The sequence below is a fragment of the Acanthaster planci genome, linkage group LG09 (assembly GCF_054643075.1).
Source record: "Acanthaster planci isolate LZ-2023a linkage group LG09, COTS_SCS, whole genome shotgun sequence".
NCBI lineage: Eukaryota > Metazoa > Echinodermata > Asteroidea > Valvatida > Acanthasteridae > Acanthaster > Acanthaster planci.
Window position 1 is genome coordinate 792,976 of NC_141785.1, and position 20,567 is coordinate 813,542.

At 40.7% G+C, this 20,567-nt stretch overlaps 1 protein-coding gene across 3 annotated transcripts in view; it reads left to right on the forward strand.

Annotated features, from left to right (window-relative positions):
• The first annotated feature begins 850 nt into the window (after nucleotides 1-850).
• LOC110989620 (cell cycle checkpoint control protein RAD9A-like) overlaps nucleotides 851-20,567 on the forward strand; it is a 95,716-nt gene continuing 75,999 nt past the window's right edge. The window contains exon 1 of one of the 3 annotated variants that reach the window (XM_087140609.1): nucleotides 851-1,141. In XM_087140609.1, the coding sequence (XP_086996735.1) occupies nucleotide 1,141 (1 nt within the window). In that variant the 5' untranslated portion in view covers nucleotides 851-1,140. The remainder of the gene's footprint in view (nucleotides 1,142-20,567) is intronic. The other 2 variants (XM_087140608.1, XM_022254140.2) reach the window with 2 other exon arrangements.

Here is a 20,567-nt window from a genome sequence, read left to right on the forward strand (position 1 = left end):
GGATCCAGGATTTTCTTGGGGGGGGGGTTAACTACAGCAGTAATGGTAAAATGCTTCCCTTCTTTTTCCTCTTCATCCCTCTTTTCCTTCATATTCATGTATTCATTGGTGAAAAGGGGGCGTGCCCCCCACGCCACCCCTGGATCCGCCCCTGGTCGACCTGTCTTAACAAATGACTTGCTTAGCAGTGGAGTTGTCCCCAGCGGCGTTCTCTCAAAGGTCGAGTTGTCCGGAGTCGAGAGGGTAAACTGTCACGGTCAACTTGACATCCCTCACACGCGGTTTGGTCGGCTCGTACGCCGACCAACTTGCGCAAATACCCGGTCATCTCAGGGACATCAACACAAACTATAGCAACTGTACTATGCCAGAACTAGAATCTTAATTTAGCAATAGTTTCTTCCCCAAAACAATCAAATATTGGATCAGTCTCTCATCTACTGTTATTGAAACATCTCATTTGGCTTTGTTCATATTTTCTTCAGGAAATCTAATTAAATCGTTTTTTACTATAAAAAGAGACCGGGTTAGATACGGCAATCTCGTGTGCACAGGAAAAAACACTATAAAGTCTTTTTACAGAGTGCTAAAAATAACGCTTTATAACTAATAATAACTAATAGCAAAACATTTAATAGGATTTTTGGAAGAAAAAACTGAACAAAGACAAGAAAACCTGAGAGAAAATGACAAAAATCGCACCATGTATATTTTCAATGGCCCACTCACACTTCTTGTCCCACTTCATTTTGTGCGCATGCGTGCAAATTGTGGGCATTAGTGAAAGGTCTATGTTAACACCATAGCTCTATGATAAGACGACCCTGGTCCAAAATGAACTGCATATTCATATTTTTTCACTGGTTGCTACTTAGCAAGTGTGTGGAAGATCAGACTGGTACTTGCACTTTCAGAATGTATTTTGCGTTCAAAAGCACACAGGCGCCAGCAAAAAAAATAGAGCGAATGCTTTCGTGTAGTAACTGGTACGTAAGCGCGATAGAGACGGCGGAAATATGAATTTGACTGATGAGTAAAGAAGTGCGAGACATTCACGATGAAGTGCATGATACCTGGCAGTAACATCAAAGGTATGCAAATATTTGAACAGTCTAAGAGAGGGCTACCAATCCTTATTGTAGTAAGTGGCAATCGTTTTGGTATGTTTAGGACGCCTGTACCCATGTAGCCCCACCAGTGTGACACGGACTCTCACTCCTGAACCGTCCTTAGCCACACATCCGTATACGCAATTTCGTGTCGGCGTATTGAACATTTCGGCGCACCCACTTATCATCGTGGGCGCAATTTCTCTTGCACACGAACATGATTCTTGACCTTTCCGCTTTCTAAAAACCATTTATTGAATGGTTTTTAGAAAGGGGCTAGTACCCATGTAGACCCAGAAACAGGGCCCAACAAATACTCCTCCGTCGTATAGTACTGGGACCTGTCCCGATTAATAGGAATTTCTTTCGAAAATTTTATCCGGGACACCCCAGGGCGTAACAAAACATCCACTTAATCTTATGAGCTGAAATTGCACCGGTATGTTCACTACTTATGCTGTAAAAAACCACTACACTGTAGGTTGCTAATTGTAGAAAACTCGCCTTTTCCTCATTTAGAGGAAAAAATGTTGCCTTTTTTGCCATTTTCCCACTCAGTACGAATTTTCGCCTGACTTCTACATTACACAGACACTTTTGCATGGTCAAATAATGGTACCCTGTACGAGAGCCAGACTTCATCACCTACGTATCTCGTTCAGATCTGTGAGAGTACCTGTCGATCAAAGTACTCGTAGAAAATTACAGCTGTTTTGTGTCGCAGCTAATACGCAATGCCCTTGGCTGGTTCCCTGTCCAGTCACACACTGTTTGCTGCAAATCATTGGTAGCGTGGCTTGCTCTCTGTAAAGTGACACGAAAGTGACAAAACTGCCATCGCTTTTGTGCAAGTGGGGCAAACTTCGTCTGGAGTGGGAAAACGGCAAAAAACACAACATTTTTTCCTCCAAATGAGGAAAAGGCGAGTTTTCTACAATCGGCAACCTAGGGGATTTTTTACAGCTTAAGTACTGAACATACCAGTGCAATTTCAGCTCATAAAATTAAGCGGATGTTTAGTTATGCCCCCAGATGTCCTGGATAAAGTTTCCGAAAGAAATTCCTATTAATCAGGACAGGGCCCAGTATACGACGGAGGAGTATTCGTTGGGCCCTGTTTGCGGGTCTAGTAGTACCCATGGTACTGTGTGTAGGCCTAAGCCTACTTATCACACAACTCCCAAATTTTTAGTTCTGAAACTGCTGTTGATTGAGGCATAGTGCCTGAATTTGCTTTCGTACAGTCTGGCTACAATCCTGGACAAAATTGTTGGGACACACACGTGTCAATATAGCCCCACTAGTGTGGCACGGCCCCTCACCCAGCATGTGTCCAGCTCCATCCACACATCGGTATACGCAATTTCGTGTCTGCATGGTTAAATTTTCAGCGTACCCTCTTACATGTATAATCGTAGGCGCAATTTTTTTGGCACACACAAATTATCCTTAGTCTCTCCACTTTCTAATAACCATTTATTGACTGATTTCACTCTTGTTATTCTGGTATTTTCCAGTCTTTTTGCCTTTACCCATTCAATCTCTCGGTCGCACTCTCACACGCCATCTTTAAATAGAAATGAGTCTGCTGAACTTTATACGTCACTTGACCCTGGCCTGCAGACGGCTGTTCCATGTCAACAAATATGTTATATACAACTGAAGTCTCGCGGACGGAGCGATTGTGCAGGTAAGTTTATTTTTTGGTAGAGTTCCTGACATAGAACAGCCTTTTGTGGGCCGGGTCAAGTTAAGGTATAAAGTTCAACGGACTCATTTTAATTTAAAGATGACGTGTGAGAGTGAATGGGTAAAGGCAAAAAGACTGGAAAATACTAGAATAACATGAGTAAAATCATTCAATAAATAGTCATTAGACAGCAGAGAATCTAAAGATCATTTGTATGTGCGAAAAAAATTGGGCCTACGATTATAAGAGGTGCACCGAAGATTTCACCACGCCGACACAAAATTGCATATACGCATGAGTGGCTAAGGACAGAGTGGTAGCAAGGGTCCGTGCCACACTAGTGGGGCTAGTGTCAAAAGCCATACCAGGTCCCCACTCCCCTGGTCAACGTCATCTCGAGCTGGAGTGCAAACTGCGCAATCAGACCTAGCTCTGAGTGGAGTGTTAGTATTTCTCTTTTTTGATTTTGGACAGGATAGAAGAGATAATTCAGACCCAACATTTAGAGGGATCCGGGGGTGGGCATGGTGGGGGCCTGTTGGTCGGGGGCCCAATGAGATTTGGCCAGGATTGCCCGGGGTGGTTCATGTGAAGGCCCTGTGTGCACATACCATTCTGTTTTGCATGTGCTTTCTGGCATTTTTCTTGGAAAACATTAAATGGCAGCCGGTGATTGATTAGAAGAAGGTATAGTTTTGACAAATCTACAAGTAAAAGAAAACGGAAGTTAGGCCTAGAGCCTACAGTGTAAATATCAATTTTGTATTGTGTGTGTATTATCACAACCTTCTTGTGCATGTAGGAGTTCATCGTATATAATGCACCATTGCATATTGGCCTATAGTTGTCCAAAATTGATGTGATTTTTTTAACTTGAAAAACCGATTCTGGTACAGAAACAACTTACATACATGTACATGTACAATCCTGTTGGATTTTTCTTAGTCATTCCGTCATTGGCTAAAAAAAATGCAAGGATAATCCATCAAAAACCTAAAAAGACAGAAAGTGAGAGACTTATTTTCTTTAATGGTGGCTCAACATTGTTATTGTGTCATGTAGGCCCTACATGTAAGATGGGTTTATCCATTATTACAAATTTTTATCCCCTGAACTTTTTTACCCCAATCTTAAATGCAGCAACAACTTTGACATTCATGTTAATGCTTAAATTGGTGTTTGCCAAAGGAATAATAAATATGCAGGTATCCCAAATTTCATTTTCTTGGTGGACTCATTCTGTTATTGATGTCTGAAACAGTAGTCAAAAATGTCTGTTTTCTGAGTACTAATTCCCCGAGAGTTATAACCATATCATTAGACCTGAACTACGTGTATTTCATTCAAAATTGAAGTTAGAAATTCTAAATATCCCTTGCAAAATTCTTGACTGGACGTTGCTGCAAGGCATCATTATCCGTTGTGCCAGTGCCGTGCAAGCGTAAAATTAGGGTTGTTCTATAAGATGTTTTTCTAAGGCTATCTTGAATCCTGATGATGATGGTTGATGAACAAGGTCAGTAGGGAGCTTGTTCCAGTCTACAATCATTTTTGGAAAAAAGCTTTGTTGATATGCCTATATACATGTATGGCACTGCAAAGATACATAGCATTGATCATGTCGACATCTCTGGGATCTTTCCACTGATTTGTTCATTTTGGGGGTAAATCTTTGTTTTTCCACATGTTAAATTCATGGGTGTGTATACATGTATATAAGTCTGTGTTTTGCATTAGAAGTCTTAAACGTACATGTAAAATAAGTGTGTTAGTTACAGGAAAGCAGAGTTCGCTTTTTTTTAGTCCACTTTGGAACGGTTAGATCATGTGGCAATGTGGCACGGACCACCATGTTTGGCTCTTTTAGATACAGAGACATCAGGCCAAGTTGTCTACAGGAAATAGAACTCGAGCAACGTCTTCACGGAACGTTACTCATTCTGCACTATCTTTTGTAGTCGGAACAACCACATGACCTAGAAGGCCTTTGGGAAAGAATGGAGCTGATGAAATACATTTGAACAGAAATGGCAGTTAAAGAGGCAGAAATATGAAACACAGAATAACGCAAAATGAGGGCAACGGTGCACCTCTGACGGTGTCTCGGTCGGATGGGCATCGTGAGTGGGCTAGTCTACCTCTTCTCCGTCTGTCAGACTGTCGTTACAAATCAGGGTGACCTAAGAAATGGCTTCCTCTGCTACAGTAAAACCAAAAGCTATGTCTCTGCTTCAGATGATAAAGGTGGCCATTGCATGCCTCGGAGGCAAGGGCGGAACTTCGTCTCAAGCCATCAAGAAGTATCTCCGAGAAAACTTTGATGTGGTAATCGAGAAGAAGGCCAGCAGCAGCCAGAAGGGGACTTTGGTGCTTGCCCTTCCCGTTCCTATGGCATCTTAACACTTGTATGCTAGTCACCGCCTGGTCTGGGATTGTCGAGGAGTACCTGGTCCTCAGCCGCATTATCGTCCAGTGTCACCCAAACACCAGCCATTATGTAGCACCAAGCATGCTAGCCACCTTGTGACACCAAGTGTGTCAGCCAGCCAGCCTGTGACATCAAGTGCCAGCCATCTTGTGACACCAAGTGTGCCAGCCAGTCAGCCTGTGACATCAAGTGCCAGCCATCTTGCGACACCAAATCCGCAAGTACCCATACAATCCTTTGAACTCTTTTCCAGAGAAAATGCCGAGCTGAGTTCTCACCGGAACACCACCTCACGACAACGGTCCGTTGACGTTGCCAGCTGCATATCTACTGAGAACTATTATTTATCCTTGATGAACAGCAGGGCGATATATCTGGGTTTTGTGCCGTAGTCAGATACTGACACATACATGATTTTTCCCACTTTGGTTATACAGTCACCGGTGACATGACAATACTATTTTAATGTGTAATACGGTTGCAATAAAGGAAGTCTCAACTGTGCACAGGATAAGTGATGTTGACAATTGATTGAAAAGGAGTTGGTTATTTAAATCAGTTCCTGCAATTCTGGGTGCACCCAGGGTTACATTTCTCTTTTAGGTCAGGTAAATTTTTAGCAGCTATAAATTGATACACTAGCAAATACTTTCCAATACGCTTTTTCCGAGTTGGATTTTTGAAGAAGTAACTGAACAAAAAAATATTACAAATTCCAAAATTTTGGCAAGTTATTTATCCTATCCAAGGGTTCCAGAAGCATGCCATCAGGGGTCAACTTTCAGGCTCTATTGATCCAGCTAGTTTTGACATCTACACTACAACTGCAGAGTTGCCAAGGTTTCACACAAAAATAATAAGAAGGACGATGTTAACAACACCAACTGACAATGTCACTCATCTAAGTCTCACAGGAATCCACACTAACAACACCAAAACTCATCTAAAATACAGACGCTTTTTTGAGAGACTGTGATTAAAAAGTTGCAGTTGACTCAGAAGAGCTTTAAGAATGATCTAAGACTAAAAATATAGAAAAATTTATAAAAAACAGAGTGTGACTAAAAACACGTCGGCACGGCACAGCACCCAAAAAGTTTTCAGTACAAAAGCCCTTATTTTGACTCCAAAAAATTGGCACTTTCGCAGTTGAAAATGTGCCTTAGACACCTTTGACCATTTTGGAATTGACATTTTAGAACTCAGCAGTGGATAACTAAGGGCAGGGCAGCGTAAAGAGATAGAGGGAAGGTAAGGCCCCCCCCCAAAAAATTCTACTTCAGATACATGCCTCTCAATAAATTTTTTTTTGGGGGGGTCAGTTTTTTTGTGCTGAGTGAATGGCATGAATTGGGACAAAAGCTACCAGAAACTGCCTTAAAAGGGATAACTTGCCTCTACAGTCAACAATTCTTAAGAATTACATGTATGGACAATTTACACTCCTTGTACTACAAGCATCACGTTTGGAGGACACTGCCGCCACCAAAATCGAGAAAAACCCTACAAAAATATAACCTTTGTTTTAAAAACGGCGAAGCGGGTGAAATAGAATATAAGTTAAACCAAGTTTTAAACGGTAAGATCTCTAGAGGTAAACCGTTGAAGGCTTTAATCGCGGTGTGTTATCAAGACACAACTGGGGAAACCGAATCTAAAGTGAAAGATCTATTTCAAGTTTCGGATAAGCACTGGGAAAACGCCCTCGATAAATTAAACCTCGCCAAACAAGATGTTTCAAAACGTATATAATAAAATGGAGACCCACACGTTTTACTTAACCGAGAGCGAGCAGACATTTAAATTGAGAGATGTCATCAACAACACCAAAGGCGACAAGGTCATCCGAGTAACGAATATTCAGTTTGAAGCTGGATATTTTAACGTAACAAATGCCACTGAAATTGAGTGGGATACAAACTTGGACGGTAGGCCCGCGGGAGTACTTGACGAACGACCGCCCGGAATACCCTCAGTGGAAAGAATGGACGCATCTCCCAATTCAGAATTAGTACAAACAGCTAAAAACAGATTGATCCAAGCAAATAAAAGAGGCAAGTTAGCGGAAGAAATTAGAATCATCGCTGATGAAATTGAGCAGCTAAACCAAGAAATCGCAGCTTTAGAAGATCAGATAAACCAAAGACAACCATCAGAAACGCGAGCTCGTTTAGCTTTTGATATCAACGATAAAAAAGTAAAATCAGCTTCACTGCTCGAGGGGCAAAGACAAGCTTTAGATGGAATCTACGAAGGGAATCCCCCAACTCGACCTACCACCAACTACCCCGTAACACCCACGAGACCCAGAAGAGAATTGACTAAAAGACTGTTTTTGACAGGGCTAACTGAACCTATATACGACAGACTTCATTCGCGAAGCTCATCTGAACCATTACCCCAGGGCCAAAGAGGAAGCATCGTGGTATCCCCCGGTTATTATAGCATGGACTGGTCTCAATTTTTGTTAAACTTGATTCCGGGTGTTTCTTTTAAGGTTCACTCAGAATCTAAACGGGTGACTTTGGCCATTACGGACCCCAATCTCAAGTTGCGACTAAATAAAGAAGTGTCCAAGCTACTGAACTTACCCAAAATAAAACTTTTACCCAACGTTATTTAAGAAGGCAAGTACAATTTAAACCCATTGAAACTTGCATTTATTCATTGCAAACAATTAAATACATTTTACAATTTTTACAATGGGCAGTCTTTAGACTTGCTGTACGTGATAGCTACCGAGCCTCGCACCTGTAATCACTATGAAACGCCTAAAAAGTTAATCGACAGGAACATCAGTGAATTGACTTTTTCTGTTAAAAACGATAGAGGCGAGCTCTTGAATAACATCGGCAAAATTTTAACCGAGTTAGACATTTTTTAAAACGCGTAATTATAAAAGTAATATTATAATAAAAGATGACAACTAACGTATACCCGGATTTAAGTAAACACCCGGATTTGACTTTAAACTCGGCTGAACAAGCGGAAACCAAAATATACTCAGATCGAAGAAATTAAATCCCAAATCCAAAGAGAACGTGACGCGAGAGAAAATAGTTACAAAAAGATCAAACGACTTTTAACCGCGCTCGGATACATGGAGTACGGCGTGGAAGCCCTGGGCGCGACCTCGGCAGCTGTCGGCATTCCCACCATTTTGGGCGTCGTTACCGGACCCGTCGGACTTGTGATGGAAGGCATCGCTATCGGTGCGTTTGGCGCTTACGCGATATTGAAATACACCCCCCGTAGACTAACCCACAAAACTAAAAAACACGACCAAATTCGAATGTTGGCAGACGCTAAATTAAACACCATAGAGGAATACGTATCTCACGCGATTGAAGACGGTGACATATCCCAGGAGGAATTTGTCCTTATTTTATCCGAGCTGAAAAAGTTTAACGAGATGAAAGAAACGATCAGATCGCGTACGTCTACAAAATTGGAAGAAACTAAAGAAACTTCTAAAGAAGAATTCGAACGTCAAGTCAACGAGAGAGCAGAAGCGCTAGCCAACGAACGGGCGGCCGTTTTAAAAAAGATCTTATGAAAAAACTTGGCGAATAACTTTCACAAAGTCGGTTAAGTTTGAAGAAAAGCCAGAATCTCCACCCGCTTATCGAGAAGCGAGCGAAGCGAGCACACCCAACAAAATTATCAACCCAACCATTTTCACCCAACCGACAGCACCTCCTTTTTAAAAGTGTTTTAAAATAAATGGGAGGCAATTTTAGTAGTCTAACAATTTTAGTCAACGAAGACAATTCCTTTACAGCCGAGTTTCCAAATTTAACGCACGCGTATAAATTACCGAAAGTAACCACGGACGAAGCGGTAAATAGGTGGTCTACCGAGTCGATATTGTTTTACCAAAATCAATTTAATTTCGCGGTCTATTGCGCGACGACGGCCTGCGGTGTGGGTTTTGATCTGCTGTCTGACCCCAATCCGTATGTCTCGGCTTTATTTAACTTTCACATGTATTACACCGTGCGAAAAATATTTTCGACTGCGTGATGCCCATTCCGAGCGACGATGTATTTGACGCATTACGCAATAATTACGACCATCGGAAGTTTACGGACACGTGCCTTTTTTAAACGGAATTTCCCCGAATAAATCGTATAAACAAACAAGAGAAAAATTATCGAACGGATTAGGTACCGCTTATTAAATATTATGACGACGGTTACGTACCTGTTCCGGGTAAAAACTACGAAGCACACGACTTACACGTGACCAACGGCAAATACGCGGGATCTACTTACATGGGATTTGGCTGGGCTAAACCGCCTAAAGGCTCCGGTCACGCGAGTACCTACACGGTCACCTGGATTTCACAGTCGGACGCGGTTACTTTGGCCTGGTGGGATTTTGTTCCTAAAAAGTCTCGGTTGATGGACGTGGGAATCACCAAGGTAAACGAATCAATTCGAGCTTACGTCTACGCATTACTCGGGGCACAGGCACAGACCAAGACCAGCGTTTTGGCCACCGGCACCAGATTAGATGCGCAACGGCAATTTATTACGATCGTGGAATCTTTAATCAATTCGGTCCCCGATCTCGAACAGTCGATCGACCTATTCCAAGATTCGCTACAATACGCAAAAACGCCTTTAAATTTCGTAGTCGCCCCAGGTTTATACCTGGTGCCCTCGGACATGGACTTACGCATCGGCACTTTTGAGGGATATAACAATAATTTACAAGTCGCAACTGCGGATATGAAGACTGGATACATACCGAGTTTAAATAGCGAAGCTGATTTTAATGAAGAACCAGAACCGGAAGTGTTACTGAGGCCAATTGTAAAGCCAATTGTAAAGCCAATTTCAAGTAAGCCTTTAGACGCGCACAACGAAGAAAAACTGTCCTTAACCGTCGGAGCCGTTGCCGTGGATGTCATCGGTTTTACGTTGTATAAAATTTTAACTTAAACGGTTTGAATTAGGGAAAAAAAAAAAAATCACCCCAAATTTGAGGTGAATTTTTTTTTTTTTTTTTTTTTTTGCCTTTTTACCCATTCTTTTGCACGTACGTCAAAATCAAAACACCCAAGCCTACAAACAAGGTCCACACGTGCTCTGCCACCCATCCGACCGCTTTACTCGACACGTTAAAAATCCAACTCAAAATGCTACCGATGATTCCGGGCAAAGCGCCCAAAGCTTTCAACCCGAGTTTCTTCAACACGTTTGCCAGGTTCCACAGTTGACGTTTGATCCAATTGGTAATTCCACCTTTGGAAGGAGGTTCAGGCGTCGGTTTAGGTGCGGGTGTTGGTTTTGGTGCTGGTGTTGGTTTGCTCGCTCCGCTCGCTCCGTTCGCTCTGACGCATGCATTCAACGCATCGAGATCTTTGTCTTCCATGTTCACATTTTGTTAGCTCTTGATGGGCTCTTACTTTAGCAATGCAACCGTTACAAGTTGCGTTAATTTTACCCGTTCTCTGTATTGAAAAGTCTGAAGAGTCTAGGAGCCAACGGCACTTTTTGCAATTTATTTTTCCTTCAATCATCTTATTTAATAAAGGTAATTAAAATTTTTTCTCGTTTTTATTGAACTAATAACTCACAGGTGGCTCGGTATTTAATACCAATTTGCTAAATCAAACGTCACGTAAATTCCTTTTAATTTGATCTTGTTCTTCGTCCGGTACTATGTCGTTTTCATCGAGACATTGGTCGAACGAACCACTGTCTTTGCAATGAAAAATGGCCGTCCATGCTGTGTTTTCTCTGAAGTCTTTTAAAACGGAATTATATTTTTGCGTGAGTAGCCAGCAGCTGTGAAGGTAATGTCTACCCGAGAATGCCATCTTAGACAAAGCGCATGTATTGCTACTCTTAGATTTCTTTCGGTATTTGATAAACTGATCGGCTGCGCAGTCGCTGATGATAAACAAAGTATTCACCCCATCAAACATCTTTTGATAAAGTTCGATCGCCTCATTTAATTCCAACTTTTCAGGTCGTACCCGAAGACACCGAATTAGCTTAGGTTCGCTTTGGTAATACTCGCTTCGCTCGTTCATTCGTATCGATTCCATTCGATAATATGTAGCGCTTTGTATCTAAAGGTGATAGACTAAGTTTCTGTTGAGAGACCGTGAACATCTGATGTTTGTCTGATCTAAATAATTGCTGTTTATTGAAATAAGGAACCTGGTCAAATAGGCAGCTTTTATACATCTCGTGGGTTAACCGTTTCTTGGTTACTACTTTTGAAACCCCTTTCGCCTTCTTTAAATTTTGATCGACCGTCAGAATCGAATACATTTTTGGTCTGATACAAACGGCTTCTAAAATTGTTTTGCCGCCAAATTCGTCTTTCATTTTGCCAATAACTTTTTTATTTTTGGTGCTGTAAAGTCGATGATCAGGCGGGTAATTACTAAAGTCAAACAAATTGCGCTTTTCGTTTAGGTAACCAGTTAAATCGTGTGAGCTGCGCTCGATCTGAACTAATAGAGAATCAGTGTCTGTGTAAAGTAAGCGTAACCCCTCACCAAAATTGGTTTTCAGCTCGTTGTAATAAAAATCGTACATCAACGTTTTTGAGATATCGAGAATACTTACACCGCAATAAATTGGCTTATGTAATTTTGTTTTGGTTCGGTACATCTCTACAAACGAAAGCTCGCACTCCTCATATGGTACCATCGATTTGTAATTCGGTTTATAAGTTAATTTTCTGTATTTGTCAGCGTCTTGTACGTCCCTCAGTAAATGACCGTCAATTCGATATCTGACATTTTCCATTGTCTTGCCAAAAACTGAGTTGTTCATCAATTTGAAAAAGTCTTTCTCAAAATCAGACTTGGCCAATTTACGCAATTTTGTGTTTTTATCGATGTAACCCTTCATGCACGGCCTTTGACAGAAACGCATTACCAGGTGAACTTCTTTGATCCACAACCCTAGTTTGAGATATTTTTGCAATGTACATTAATGGCACACATATTTTCGTTTGGTGTCCAAAGTAGCCACGAGTTTGTCTACCGAGCTCGCTTCGCTCGCTACTCCGTTGCTAATTAAATTTTGTTGATAGCTCGAAAGCCATTCGTTTGGTACCGGGGGCAAGTGGAAAGTCATTGTGTTTGTCATGGTGACATTCTGGGTAATCCACAGTGATCTCAAAGATGTAACCGTAGTCGTCAGTTAGTCGCAACTCTTGGATGTAATAGTACGTAAATTTTTCTAAGTCTGTTTCCCAGGTAAATTCCCCTACAGGCAGATATTTGCTCATCGCCTAGCTGTATAAATTATTTGCGTCTAGGTACAAAATGTGCGACTCTGGCTTATTTGGGTCGTAATCAGGTAGTTCTGGATTATTGGCCTTTGCATATCATTTGGCTCCCACACTCAAAATCCCACCCCTTTTTGCCCTTTCAAAGAACAAATGCTTATCAATGTCTGTCAGTAGTTCCAATTGTATACCCGAATGCTTTAAGAGTGCATCCCACGACAGACCCGGTGATGTGTAATAGTTGGCCGGGTCAAGGCCGTAGTGTTGTTTACATACCTTCCAAAAGTTTTCAAAAACAGCCGCTAGCAATAACACGTCCGTTTCCACATATAGGTCGTGGTAATCTCCCAGGTTTTTACAGCCAAAGGCCCGCCATACTGTTTCCGCACGAGTGTATTCTTGCTCGGTTATTCCTCCCTGCTTCAAAGAGCTATAGAAAGCGTCTACTGGTGGTAGTTGTCTCTCTTGAAATCGATCAAAGGAATCGATTTATTCGTAAGGGTAAATTCCTTTGTCCAAGAGTAAATGACTGTTATTTGGAAACCTTTCACGTAATAAGTTAAAATCATCGGGTGAACAATTTTTAACCAACCGATCTAGCGAAGCCGCCATGAAATGAAATGAGTCTAAAAACCTGAGTTGGCCAAAAGAAAACGAAATGTAATTTTCAGTATTTTTAGCGATCAACTTGATTGATTTCCCGTAAAATTTGTGAGCGCCTTGCATGATTAAATGCGCGTCGTATTATGTAAAATCACCGGAATGGGTGTTTGATTGGCCACTATTCTTAACTTGAGATTACAACTGGCATGCGCTGGGCCTCGGTACTTCCCCGTCACGTGACAAAATTATTGATGGGCTTTTTGCAATCTAAACATACCCATTCTCTGAACCCAGCTTCATTTTTATGACAGAAATCAATTTTGTCAGCTTTTGTTTTTGGTTCATTTGAAATATCACACTGGCATTGAGATTCATTCGCTTTCGCTCGATCTATCAACTTTTCGCAGATCCAACAGCAATTACATTTTTCGTAGACTTTTTGTAACTCGGGTGACCAGATCAACTTCGCTTTATTTTTAAACGTTTTGTTGATCTTCTTTGTTTCCTGAGAAAGTGACCCTACAAAATTAACTGCCGCGTCTTGACCTCTGTACGTCTTTTGGCTAGTGCAAACTCCATCGCATCTGACGACCGCGTATGAGTATCCGCAAGGCTTGTGAATCTGTGTTTTGACCGTGTTTGTATCTGTTGTCGGTAATTTTTCTAAAACAGACTCAAAATCGGTGTAAATGACAAAAGGAACATCTTGTTTATTTTTGTAATTTTTGAACTTGAGTATATTCTCGCCTTTGGCCGGCAACTCGACCGTACATGTGGGAACGTTTAAGTTTTGACAATCTTCTTTGTGTCTGGTTAACTTTTCTTCCGTTTGGAAATGCGACATGCAATTAAAACACCAGTGTTTCTTATGCTCGTGATGATCGATATCACTCGTCAATTGAGAAAAGTTTTTAATCCAACAGTAGTGATTCTCTTCATCTCGGGTAAAGTAAAGTAAATTGATCGGTTTTTCTGGACGCTTGCTTTTGTAAAGAATGTAAAGACCGTCTTTTTTGGTGTAACCAAACACATTGATCGCCGAGTTATTTTGCGATTCGATACGTGGGATTTGTGAAATCGGTGTTGGAAAGCTTATGTTTGTAAAATTTAAACCATCTGATTCTGACCTGTAAGTCCTCTGAATATAACTTTAAAGCTGCCCGCAACGCCCATCGGATACATTCTTGATCTTTATTTTGGACGTTTATGATTGCTTTTTTGTCTAACAGTTTCTTAGGCAACGGAATGTAAGAAGAACCCACTGGATTATATTTAACCACGTTGATGTAGAAAGCGACAACTTTGTCAAAGATCCAACTCGAGCCTTTTTGTGTATGAGCCTCCACCTCTTTTATTTGTTTTTCCCTCTGTTCAGTTAGTGCGTTTTTAACGTCGGCTTTATTTGCGACTGCATCGTTGTTGCTCGGAAAGGGGAATACGCCAAATTCAACTTTCTCAGGTTTTTCCAATCTAAATTGAATTTTGATATTTGTTTGCAATTTGTATGAACCAATTTCTTTTAGTTCTTCCAAAGCTTTTTTCTCGATGAAAGTTTTGTAAAAATCAAAAAAGTGTATCAAATCGTATTCAAAGAAACGGGGTATCAATTCCCAATTGTGAAAATTACCCTGAAAGCACCTAGCGTTTCTAATGTCGACTTCTGCAATTTCCTCGGGCTGAGTGTAAGCTTTAATCGCTTCAATAAAGTCCTGTTTGACATATCTGTCTTTGTTTGCAAAGGGAATATTATATTTTTGAACCGTTTTCAACAGCTGCCGATATGACTGACGCGGGAGGTACCTAAATTGTTTTTGATCTGCCCGTATAGCTTCAATGAGCTACGGGTTTTGGTTGTTTTTGGTGCCGGTAATGGAATGTTATACCGCTTGACGAAATCTTCTAAAAACGCCTTCTTAATTCGATTAAAGTTCGTTAGTAGAGGTCGGTGTTGTGGGTTGCTCATGTCTCTATTTATATGTACGTCTCTAAAATTTTTATCATTTTTTCTGACGACTTGACTTGACATGTTTTTTGTATATTGTTTTTATATATAGGTCATTTATTTAAGGCGGTTGTAAACATAGCGTGTTTTGCTTTGAACAGAGCCATGCTTTAAGTAGAGGTCACGAGTTCAGGTCGACAGGAAGTCCCTTTTTTTTGTTTGTGAGTAATTGCTGGTGCAATCGGCGCTAGTCACGAGTTGTTTACAGGAAAAGTGCGCCGGGGTCAAAAGGTGAGTGTAAATCCCCGGTGAGTGTGGTGGGTGAAAGGGGAGTTTTGGCTCAGAATGTATATATTCGCGTGGCACCTCAGAGCCGGATTTTTTGGGTCGATGAGGTACCGGGGGAAATCCAGAATTCCAGATTTTTAGGGGATTCCCCCAATTTTTTGAGTCGATGTACTACCCAGGGGTTTTTGCTGAAAACGGTGAAAAGGGGTGTTTGGTCCAGAATCGGCATTTTCCTACTACTTAACTGACGTGCATGACTGTTATTGGATGCTCAGGACACACATTAAAAAAATACTTGCTGAAAAAAATCATTTAGGCTAGTTTACTTTTCCCCAAACATTTGTTTGGCTGCCACAACTATCACATTATCCAGGTACTAAGTTAGTAAAGTATGAGTGTGGGGCTTGCAAGGTTACAGCATTCAGCGGGGTCATCGACGGAGAGAGCATTATGGACAGTCAGTGGAGCCCCATGCTCGACTTAACGACAGCCCACCACACGCAGCGGCTGATGCTTTCATGACCTGGGCGGGTGTCAGCTTCAACTTCGCTGGGCATGGTAGCTGTGGCTTGATCTTGATGTTTCTTATCTCCGATGAAAACAAATTAGCCGAGAGTCTCATATTTTCACAAAACAAGCAGCATTTGCTCCAAACCAGAGAATTCTCTGACTCTTCAAGACACTGTTCACATTGCGTCACATGTAATTTGAGGTCGAAATGGTGCCAAAATCATGATATTCATAGGTGAATTTTCCTGGCTAAAGAAAAATTTAGCTGTCTTCTGATGATAAAAACAATGAAGAATATACCTTCGTTCACCAAATTTAAGACAGTAGATTTTGTTTTTGAAATCCCGTTTTAATATAATATTCATTTTTCCAAGATATACTTTACATTTTGTTCAGTAATGTGTCAAACATTTGAACGTTCAAAATTCATTTTGCAAAGGAATATTTTAATCATTTAAAAAAATTTATTATTTGATGAAGCAATCTAAGCAAATGGGGTGACTAGAAACTGTCAGCTGTGATGTCGTCACTGGAAGGAGACAATGTATTTGAAGTCGCCTGAGTTTATCCCTGAGGGATTAAAAATTAATATTCATAAAGTGATAATGAGAGCCGAGATTTTCAATTTTTTTCGCTTATGCGCAAACTCATGTTCCCGTGTGGCCAATCGTGTGTTCTTTGCGCATGTGTTTTCACCACTACGACAGCGAAACGCAAAGGAAACTTGTGAAAATAACAGAAGTTTCTTTTTCAAAGCGCATGTAAACAGGAAAACATACAAATAAAAACGTTGTAACGTGAAAAAAGGTTGTTCAGAGGTGGTTTGTAAAGACAGCAGGAATTATTTTTTTTCTTTTATTTTGTAACTTGCCAATAAAAAATTAGGGCCACGCGAAAAATAAGGGTCGGTTTGGAAACCAGAGGCAGATGTTTTGTGGAGGGCCTAATGACATACAGGGTGAAGGAAAATATACAAATTTTGGAAAAGTTACATTTGTTATTAAACATTTTCAAAACGTACAGAACCTTGCCAAATTTTTCACTCTGTTTGCATAAAAGTAATCCTCAGGTCATAAGTTATTGATTTCCTCCACTATTGCCATTTCCCAGCAGTTCGGTCTTTTGTTCTGCGTACGGTCTTTTGTTACAAGACCCAACTCTTTTGTCCAATATTGGGCAGCCTGGCACTGCATATAAAGAAAACATATCCAAAACAGGGCTCCCTGGCAGCAAGTGGGAAAAAGGGACCTGGGGTGGGGGCCTAATGAGATTTGGCCAGGAGTAGATTCATTGAAATTTGGTTACATTGTAAACTTGAATTTGGTGTAGGTTTAAACCCTGTGGCATGTTGCAATCTGGAGATATACTGAGTTTTGCATAATTATATCATACACTGTCAAGGCGTAATGCTGGGGGATTTTCTACCCCAAAACTGACAAAGAGCCAAACAAAAGACAAACAAAATGGACACAAAATGTTCGCTTTTCATCTTCATTCATCAATAATATTTCTGGAAATAAACTATGAAAGCAGTGATATAATAGAAGCGGATAAACCAAGAAGTAAAAATCATGTTGTTAATATTTTTTCACCCTCTCCACATAGAACAGCCCTTGGCGTGAAAAAGCACACCATCCCTTGTTCACAGGGTGGGTCACATACATGCATGTGCACCAAAGTATAAACCTTTTCATATGCATACTGTTTTAGGCATCTTTAGACAGTTTATAAGATATATTGGGAAGTAGCCTACAATATCAAATATCTATATCTTATACACAATGCGAAACTGGAATTTGTGGGGGGAATGAACCAGAATTTCTCCCTAGGATGGGGGGCTCTCAGCATCCCCCCATTGTAACAATGGATTTGAATTAGTAATCAGTAATAATAGCTACCACGTTTCACTTTTCTTCTTTAATGCAAATCTATCAAACAAGTACCACAGGTAAGATGAAAAAACTATATCAAGGTACCTGTAAGGATATTCTGTCGTATTTGTCTGAAATAAGGATTTCTGTGAATGTCGCCATGTCATTTTGTGGGTCAAATAAATAGTTTTGGCAAAATTTTTTACTGCAGATTCAAAGTTAAATATTAAGGTACAAAGATTCCACAAACCACATTTTCATTCTTTACACAAGTACCCCCATGGTATTTTCAAGGTCAAAAACGACGGTCCCACAACGATTAAAAAATATAGCATATCAGGAACAGCGCCACCAATGTCTAGGTCCAATGGTCCAGCAAACATGAGCCCTAATACTAGCATATGGGACCATTTACGTACTAGTATAATGACACATTCGCTGTCTGTGGGCTTACTAAGCCAATCACATCTGCAAAATGCTGGGATAGTACAAGTCTTGGTTCCAAGACCTTGTTTATTCCGCGACGCGAATCATCACCAGATGAATTGCTATCACAGGAAGCAGCTGATATGCCTAAAAAAAGGGAGCTGTCACAGGGGATTGCATATCAGATCGCAGCTCCAGGAAAGACATCTTGGACCTAAGACTAGGGTGTTCCGGAGAATGGTTACTTGGAAGTTGCTAGTGGACCTGAAAATTCTGACGATCTTTGTGGCATATAGAAAAACAGGGTATGGGAATAATTAAGTTTGGAAAGTAGACTTCACCATGCACGTCATGCGTGCAGTACTGATGTAACCCCTTCCCAAAAGAGGTCTTGGTTATAATTTCAAATGTTATTTCTTGATGACTATGTTTTCCTTTTGCATACTTAAATTGTTCTTTCCTGAGCTTTCGACTTTTCTACTGGTAAGCAGTGTTCCAGTGGTTAACCTTTGATCTATTGCCTATTCCTTTTGTCAAAAAGCCTGCTCTTTGTTCAGTTTGTCTTTAATGTTCCTGCTTTCTTAGGAGATCGCAGAATGCTCTTTGTATCCACTGCCTTTAATCTTTGACTAGTACACTAGTGTGTACACTCCCAGTAAATTTTATAGGAGATCAGCAGGATGTTGAGACACTTAATCCCTAGTTGTTGTTGTTCACACCTTACTCCAAGCTGTGAAAGCCATAAACTTCTGCTGAGTGCTCATCTGCTTAGATACTAGATGACCAATAAGTATTGGAGTCATGTGTGACATTTTTTAAGTTGTCCAATAAGAGCCTGAGCCAGTCATGTGGCAAGAGCATGTTCTGGGTGGCAGTTTGCCCCAGAGTTTTGGCAAGCCTGGAGTTCCAAACTTTGCCATCATACTGACTACATGCCTGCCAAATTTTTTCTGCGCTCTGCACTATTTTCCTTTGGACTGGAGGACCTCCAAATCCAAGTCTTCCCCTTATGTTCACGAGTGTTGGCTCTCTATCTTAGGTAAGTTTGAGTTCCTACTTATATCATTTTATACTATTGTGTATCTTTTATGGGGTTCAGTCGTTGCATTTTTCACTGTGACTCATGTAAATTGTAAAAAGAAGTGTACCGATTGATTTTATAAAGTCTGGACTTTGGGATATTTTGAGAAGTCCAAGCAAATTTATGATGTTGAAGGTTTTGGTACATATATCTCGTAATTTCCACTAGCCAGTAATGTTCTGAGACGAGATCCAAAAGAGGTGTTTCCTCAGAAAGCTTTGCTTTTACATTTAGCTTAAGGCGTGTTTAGCGAATTATTTGAGGTGGTTTGAGTGTGCTTTTCAACCACTTTGACTTATAAATTTAGTGGAGGCTGGGAATAAGTTGTGTTCTTCACTGCATTGAAAAATATGAGCAGATTTTGAATATATGTGTAAGTCAGGACTTATCACCCATCATATCCATGGTGTAAGTGGCAGACTGACTGTAGTCCTACAGTTTGGACTGATGCTTTTGTGATGCTTTTCGATCACTATGGTTTATTTGAACAGGGTTTTGTGATACAGATTCTGATTTGCGTTGAATTCATCTGGAGTTAGAGATATGAATTGTCTCTGGGTCAAGCTGTAGACTTTGTTTTCATATATACCTATATATAAAACCAGTCTGATTAAGAGTTGGAGTTTTCACCAATTGATTCCTACCTCATGATATGTGGGACTGAGAAATGTATTCTTAGTGTGATCCTGTTTAGTTTTAAGATTTGTTCCAAGTCAATGCCTCAAATGTATTCTCCCTTTACTTGTTAACTCACATGCAAGATGGTATTTTATTTTGAGGTTCATACACGATGTACAGCTACCAAAGCATGTAACCCACAAAAAGTCGGTTGCGTTGGTCTGACCTCGTAAATGTTTTTATATTAATAATGTGGCATGGACCACTAAGCTCTCTATCTTAGTTACTGAACTATATGTTCTGAAAGAGGGTCTGGATGGGAGTATCTGCAGTCCACCTGAAGAGCTGTCTCCTGGCATCCCAGCCACCAAGCTATTGAGACTTGCAGACATAGCACAAGTACACCAAGGCATCTACGGCACTAATCACCAGCATCATCCTTGCAAGATCTGGAATTATTCTTTTGCATTACATTTCTTCTGCTGAACTGTTGCTCTCCACTTTTTGTCACACAAACATGACGGCTACACAACATGACGGACTCCTGTTCTCCCATCTTGGAACGACTCGTCGCAACTCATCTCTACATCTACAACTTTGGCTCCATTTTTTTCCCGAGAGCTCAAAGTGTATTCTAACGTAACAGGATCCTGTATTTTCTGTATATCTCCTATTTTAACTTACATGTATGGCCATCTGAATTGGTGTTCTCTGGAGTCACTTCATGTTTCTCTTACTGATTGG